General features: G+C 34.3%; 1 protein-coding gene and 1 pseudogene across 1 annotated transcript in view; one reads left to right on the top strand and one right to left on the bottom strand.

Moving 5' to 3' along the window:
• Positions 1 to 218: 218 nt before the first annotated feature.
• The window catches only part of Cfap47 (cilia and flagella associated protein 47), a 529,200-nt gene continuing 521,335 nt past the window's right edge, over positions 219 to 8,083 (bottom strand). Inside the window, exon 66 of the mRNA XM_023707817.1 lies at positions 219 to 431. Within this exon, the coding sequence (XP_023563585.1) occupies positions 219 to 431 (213 nt within the window). The remainder of the gene's footprint in view (positions 432 to 8,083) is intronic.
• On the top strand, positions 2,455 to 3,938 carry LOC101590194 (annotated as a pseudogene).

Below are 8,083 nucleotides of genomic sequence, written 5' to 3'. Positions count from 1 at the left end.
AAGTGAAGATTTCCCCAATATTAGGAACCAAAATCCATTTTAAAAAACACAAAATTCAGAAATGAAGGATGACATATTTAGAGACTGGTTAGGGTAGCATTTTTAAAAGACAAAAAAATCTAGACTTGTTATTAGGCTTCAGGAGTATTTCAAAGCATAAAATAACAATAATGAAAATATTTAATACTAAATGAAACAAAGAAATGGTTTGGAAGTTTTTATTTTCTCTTCATCACCAAAGGAGCACCCTTAATTGTAGAAGACACCCCTGTTATTTTGAGCTCAGCATTTTCACGGATGAAATTGCGGTGATGAATGATCATGTTGTGATACATCTTGTTAGTGGTATTAACTTTTGGTTTTACATTCGTCAGTGATAAGGGTTCTGGTGGCAACCCATTAACTTCATACAACAAGTACATATCATCTGTCTGGAAATGAAAAGAGAGAGACTTTTTATTAAATTCATTAAATATATGAAAGTTTGTTACAGCTCCTCTTTGCCTTATATTGTATGGGACACTATATAACTAAAATCTCATCTATCATGATAAATACTTAATGTGAAAATAAATTAAGGAAAGCTTTTGGCATTACAAATTAAAGGCCATTGATTAAAAAGAAAATCTATCATTCACACTAAGATTTTCCCTGTAGGTGAACTGAACATCCATCTGATGTAAGAAAAATCAATCTATTTAATAGGCATGAGGATAATGCCCGGAATGAAATAGAATGAGGGGAAATAATCTTTCTGATATGACTCAAGAATACTTAAATGTAGCCATAAAGGTGCTTAATAAAATATGCTAAGCTGATTTTTAGATAATGAAAGTACATGATGTAACCAGTTGAATATACCAAGACAGGTATAAGATCATTAATGACTATCATAACCTAATGCCACATCAGTACAATTTACATATAGATTTATTTAAAAATCTTTCTTCTTCATATATGCACAGGAATTAGGTCTAATTCCTAAATCATATTCCATTAGACAGTGTGTTATTTTATGCTCATACCTTAACATATTAAGTCCCATTGCTTCTACAGAATCTCCTAAAGCCATCTGGCTTCAGGTAAGCTTATTTTTCACTGTAAAAATTGTACAGTATACAAAAGATGACCAAAATATATGGTGACTGTTTAATTTTCAAAAATTATTACAGTAAAAGAGGCACTGCCACTAATCCTCAGAATGTTCCCTCTTGCCTCAAACACACTCATCACTCTGGTCACTTTCGGGAGCAGTTTTAGAAGTCCTTCTCCAAGAGTGTGAGCTTTACCAGGTGTGACCAAAACTAATGCTGCTGGGGCTGGTGAGATGGCTCAGTGGTCTAAAGCACCTACTTAGAACAAGCTAAGCTAAGCAGAACACAGGGACCGCGGTTCAATCCCCAGCACCACATGCCAGCCAGGCCCGCCCCCTGGTGGGCTGAGCTGGCCACACACACACTAAATAAACAAATAAATAAATAAATAAATAAATATATAAAAAAAACAAAACTAATGCTGCTGCTAAATGCCATCGAGCAGAAAAGCAGGCTTATAATATAAAACATTAGGTCATTCATTCAATCAACCTATTAAACGTATCTGGTACCATGGAATTTCTGGTTCTGCCTGAAATTACAATGAAAAATAAATATTTTGCAGTCATTCAGGACATGAATGCAGTCATAGCACCTCAACTAAAGACACCAAGTGGAATGTGCAGAATTGCTTCAGGAAGTGACAAGAATAGTGGGAAAAATGTGGTTGATCAAGCAGGAAAATATTTTCAGGGAAATTGATGACAATGTGTCTTATAATAAAATACATTGCAAGACCAAGTGCATATTTCAGCTAAGAATTCAAAAGTGGCCCAAGCCAGAAAGCATAAAAAATTTAAATAGTATTTTACTTCCTATAATGATATTCTATGTAGGTTGTGGATGTATTCTTGTAAATTTTTTTTCCAGTACAAGAGAGCACCTTCATGGATGCAGGTGAGTGAGATAAATGAAGAAATCTGCACCATACTTGGCACTTGTTGCCATTATGTGAACTACATGATGGGATATATACTGAGTCTGGAACTTTGTGTTCTCACGAGTGCACTGCATGACCTTTTTCACCAATCAGCACCTACTTGGTACAAACAGAAGCTGCAAGAATGGACTTGATCTTCACATGATACTTATGCCAAAGGCCTTGTAAGATGATTACCCAAAGATATAATTTTTAGAGTCCCAATTATGCTTCATGTATTTCAATTAAGATTCTAATTTTACATTAAAGTGATGCCAAATTCATGCTCTTTTATACAACCTGCTATTTTAATGATAAAATCATTTTATAAAATAAATATTAAAAATTAAAATCTTAATCTAGAGGAGCCAGGGTCTCTCGGGGCTGAGGAGGCTATGGCGGGAGAGCTCCAGATGGCGGTGGCCTGGAGTCTCATGAGAGATGGAGATGGTGCCTGTGCCTGTCAGGGCGGCCAGGCTGGAGAAGCTTGATATGGATGTAATGAAGCCCTTGATAAATGAGCAGAACTTTGATGGGACACCAGATGAACAGCAGGAGGCCGAGCTCCTGCCAGTGTAGAAGCATTACCAGTCGGATTACCTGGAGGGTATTTCTTTTGTATAAATTCTTATGAACCTTAAGGGAAATATTTGGAGCTGACTTGTTAGGAATAAATAAAAAATGCAGGCATATCAGCCTTGTGCTTATAGGAATTATTTCATTTCACTGTATGCACATATTGGTACGTTGCAGTCACTTTCTATGTCAGAGGTTTAAAAAGCTGACACTAGGTTACAGTGACACTGTGAGTCTTGCTATGGAAGAAAGTCCTTGTAGTTGTCTTCAGAAGCAAGCAGCACAGGGACGGACCGTGGCTGACTTTTCTCTGGTGATAACGCAGTTGGGATTCCTCAGTATTTATATTGTCTTCTTAGCTGAAAATGTGAAACAAGTTCACGGAGGATTCCTGGAGAGTAAAGTGTTTATTTTGCATAGTATCAATTCATCAACTCCATGTGAGAGAAGAAGCATTGACCTAAGGATATATGTTTTGCTTTCTTCCATTTATAATGCTTTTGGTCTTCATTCGTGAGCTAAAGAATCTGTTTGTACTTCATTCTTTTCCAGTGTTTTCATGGCTTCCAGTCTTGTGATAAATTATCAATATGTTGTTAGGAACAAGCGGGATCCCTGCAGCCTTCCGGTAGTGACTTGTTGGAAAAAATGCCCGCTCTTTTTTGGTACTGCGGTATTTGCTTTTGAAGGCATAGGAATGGTCCTTCCACTGGATAAGCAAATGAAAGAATCAAAACGCTTTCCTCAAGCACTGAATACCGGCGTGGGCATCATCACAGCTTTAGGGTAGCTACTTTAGGGTACATGTGTTTTCATGATGAAATGAAAGGCAGCATAACTCTAACCTCTCCCAGGAATGTACGGTTGTATCAATCAGTGAAAATTCTGTATTCCTCTGGCACCTTTGTGACATATTTAAGTCATATTTAATGATCCAGAAGAGATCATTATCCCTGGAATCACATGCAGATTTCATGCAAAATGGAAGCAAATCTGTAAATTTGGGATAAGGTCCCTTGTGGTTAGCATTTTTTGTGCTGGAGCAGTTCTCATTCCTCGCTTAGACATTGTGATTTCCTTTGTGGAGGCTGTGAACTGCAGCATGTTGGCCTTGATATTGCTGTCTTTGGTTGAAATTGTTACATTTTCTAAGGAATACTACAATATATGGATGATCTTGAAAAACATTTCTATTAGCATTCACTGGAATCATTGGCTTCTTACTAGGTACATATGTGACTGCTGAAGAAATTATTCATCCTACTCCCAGAATTGTACAGTGTACTCCACAAACTCCCTCTCTAAATTGCAATTCAACATGCTTGCCATCTGGTTTGAAATTGAGGTAGCAAAGTTATGAGTCTTTTGTCTCAATTCTCAAAGTGAGAACCAGTAAGATGTATTCCTGCACACTAAAAACAGAACCAAATTCTTTACCCTTGGTACAATATTAATATTTTGGCAGTAAACTATTAATTACTTATTGGTACTGGTACACTATGCCAGATCATTGGATTTTAGAAATAACAGTAATGCTTTAAAAATTAATTCTGAAAATTGAAAAATTACAAAACTGAAGACTAAAATCTGATATTATTTATTTCTATAATAAGCGTTTTAATCAAGATTTTCCTCTTTTCCCCATGCTAGTGTTTTGCCATCCATTTGACAAAAGATTTTATCATGATATAAATAAGGACATGTTCTCACTACAAAAATCTCACTCCAGATTATCCCAGTAAATGTCAGGTAAATTATGTAGTATAAAATAACTGATTTGCTTTCATTAGAGAGCAAAATACTTAGGGTAAAGCCCTTTGAAGGATAGAAAACTCCTCCTAACCATGATGTAAACATCAGAAAAATCACCCAAACTGGAATTATTTTTACTCCATATTGTAATGGTAGTTGTCCTATACTAATCCAGAGGCACTGAGCAGGATTCTGTCTCATTGTCTGAATCAAGTTTAAGAGGGTCTTTAAAGATTTCCAATATGTCTCCCTCATTTTTCAGTGAAGGAAGTGGAGTCCCAGAAACTTTAAGTAGCTTGTTCTAGACCACTCACTTTTGAGATCAAGAGAGGGGCCAAGGATATAGCTCAGCAACTTAAACACCTGCCTAGCAAGTTCAAGTTCTGGAATTTGATGCCTGATATGACCAAAACAGCAGCAGCAGCAGCAGCAGCAACAACAACAAAAAAAAAAAAAAACAAAACAAAACAAACAAACAAATAAAAAAGAGAATCTGATTTTCTGACTCTCCAGCCAGATTTCTTTATTTTTCACATAATATCCAGGAAGAAGAATAAATTATGCTTAATTTTTAATGTTGAGTAATTTTTTACAATGTTGAGTATACTTTAATACTTTGAAGCTGGTGTATTTTCTTTGGATAGTATACATGACATGAGCATAAATTTAGGACCACTACAGCTTCATAAATCTTTTTTTTTTCATTAACTATTGAAAATCAATAATTACACAGCATATAAAAAATGTAGACAAATATTGAAATGTGAAAGAGACAGCCTGGCGCCTGGCGGATCCTGATTCAACCCAGACCCGGTATGTGAGTGTGACTGCTTGGGGCCTGCCGGATCCTCATACAGCTTCATAAATATTAACAATGACAGAATCAAGACTACTTGCTGGAAGAATGAGCTAAACTACATTGTTTCTTATGTTTCTTTCTTTCCTCATTTTTGAGCCACCATCTTCCTTAATGACAGAAAATAGATGTTTGACAAAGTACAGGATGTGTAGACTCTTTTCAGTCCTGTGGCCTTCCTTATCATAGTCTATTGATCTAACTGAGGAGAACCATAAAAGGCATGCTTAGGAAAAAAAAAAACAGTAATAACCTGCATAGACACTTCCAGACTTTCTCCAGGAAACTACTTTCTGTCACTTCACGTTCTTCAGAACTAGTTACTACCCCAAAAAGAGTATCTTGTTTTATGGAGAGGGTAAAAATTTAAAAATTGAAAATAGTATTGTTTCATGATTTAAAAAATTCACACTATAATATATGGACATTTTAATCAGCCTGTTAGTACTAAATTGTGTAGTACTGCAGGATATCATCAAACTAACAGTAGGGAATATATTTTCTATTTTATATGTAAATATTAACTTATTCAGATATTTTTGCTTATTACATCATTAACTAGTTATCAAATATGATCCTAGAGATATATCAGAAGCTTTACTTTGGTACAAATTTGTAAGAATCAAACTTCTAAAAAACATTTATATTAGGTATTATCACTAATTACTTTTGATAGTTTATATCAAATTTGTTACATTCAGTCTTTAGTCATATTAACAGAATGTGAAAAAATACAGGAAAATTAATCTTCATTGAAACTACTGCAATATGACCTTAAATCCAAGAAAAAATGAAATATTTTATAAAATCATAATGGAATAAACTGAGTTGAAAACCGTTAATTTAGAACAAGATTGTTTTTATCAGATGTCTTTACATATTTCTAGTGAATGCATACAATTCTTTTTTCTATTTTATCGTGTTCATTCCCATATAGAATTAATCAAACAGACTGCAATTTTGAGTCATTGGTCATAGCAAGAAGTAATTTTGGAATACATCACAATATATACTTCAGACTTCTTAGCACTTACAGTGGTTACTTTAGATATAAGAAGTGCTACAAAAGAGAAAAGAAACCAGAATTCCTACTTAGGGTGCAAAATGTAAAAATACTTATTTTAGGATATTTAATGATATATTTATCAGTGGATACTTTTTCTCTAAAATTTGGTTTTAATGAGTCATAACATTTTCTAAAGATTTATAGAGAAGATACATTCATTCTACTAGCTGTTGTTTTTCATTTTGGGAGCCTGGAGAAATGACACCACTGAACTTGCCAAATTGTGTATATGCTTTTTTTTGGTCCGTTTGATTATGGCTAAAGTGACTTCAGCATTTATCTGCTGCCACAGGGAAGAATTGTCTCCTAAATATTAAGCAGTTGACCTGGAATCATTTCTGTACCTGAGTTGATAGAAAGAAATTATTTATTTACCTATGATGAACTCTATTCAAAGCTAGCTTTCTACATTCCCTTAGAGTTTCAACAGAGTCAGAGTAATCTTGCTAAATTTTTGGTTTTGAGACTTTTCTTTTTAATCAAAGCATCTTTTCTCACATGGCTAGATTTCTTCACAACTAAAGAAGTTAGAGCTACCTATCAATTTTTTCTTGACTGAAAACAACTTTAGATGATGCTATCAAATAAAAAAGTTCTATATTAACATATGCCACATTATCTTAGTTCTTGTTGCAGTAGATTCTTTTTATTAAATTCATTTCTGACTCTTGTTTGCACAGTACACTTATATTTTTACAAGGAGTTTATGACAATATGTGTTGTCAGTTTCCTAACAGTTTGATCTTCTATATTTTCATAATCCTATTTCAAGGTAAGGTAAAATATTAATTCATGTTCTACATTAGTGCCACTTCTAAATGTGGGAAAGCACCACAGTTGTCAATACAGTGTCTGAATTGTATACATTTATTTAATGATATTATATCCCTAAAAAGTAGGTCTCATTCTCATTTCTTTTTCTTTGAGGGTAGAAAGGGATTGAGGAATAGCTCAGTGGTGGGATGTTTGCTTAGTATGTACAAAGCTCCAGCATCAGTTATCCAACACTAAAAGCAGAAGCTATATGGCTGATGGAAACACTAAATATTGCTTAGTTAACAATATCAGTGATCTAACTCAAAACCAGAACAAGAGCTGAAAGACATAAATCCTGTTCATATGTTAAGTCTAAAGTTCAGAGCAAGTATTCCCTTTCACTTACTTGAGATAGATACTTACTGTACCTGGAAAACAGAAATTTGCAGTCACAAAAGTTTCCCAACAAACAGTGATTTAAAACAAGGAGAGATAGCCATGCCGAGAGGAGTATTTGTTGTGACCGTGGAAAGATCTGATAAAATTAAGACCGAAACTCATAGCATCGGCAGAATTCTTGTTCCCAGATTTCTCTTTCAAACTTCACATCATAACTTTACTATCTCATCGGTCCTACAATCCCACCCTCTCTCCATACACACAACTTTCCTCTACAGTTCTGTGAAAACAGTGGATCACCTATAGTTAAGTCTGTTCTTCGTTTTTAGCATGGGCAACATTGGATAGTTATGATAATATAGGATGTCTACAAGTGTTTGGAATTTTTGTCAAACACTATGTTCATTATAGTTTTAAATAATTGGTTCAGTGTGTTTTTCCTTAACTTTCTGACATGTTTTAGGTGAAATATTTTGAAACTGAAAGCAGTGGATCCATGCATTATTCAAAAAATATGAGTACACTGTTTCCTTGTGTTTGCCAATTTTTTGATACTCATTTGTGTATTATTGTACCTTTCCAGATTAAAAATTAAACACATTGCTTAAAAAAAACAATATCAGTGATCTAGTGGTTCAATGAATATTATTTGTTTAAGAATAATA

The sequence above is a fragment of the Octodon degus genome, unplaced genomic scaffold (genome assembly GCF_000260255.1).
Source record: "Octodon degus isolate 3935 unplaced genomic scaffold, OctDeg1.0 scaffold00313, whole genome shotgun sequence".
Classification (NCBI taxonomy): Eukaryota; Metazoa; Chordata; class Mammalia; order Rodentia; family Octodontidae; genus Octodon; species Octodon degus.
This window is presented reverse-complemented; position numbering and strand designations above follow the sequence as displayed.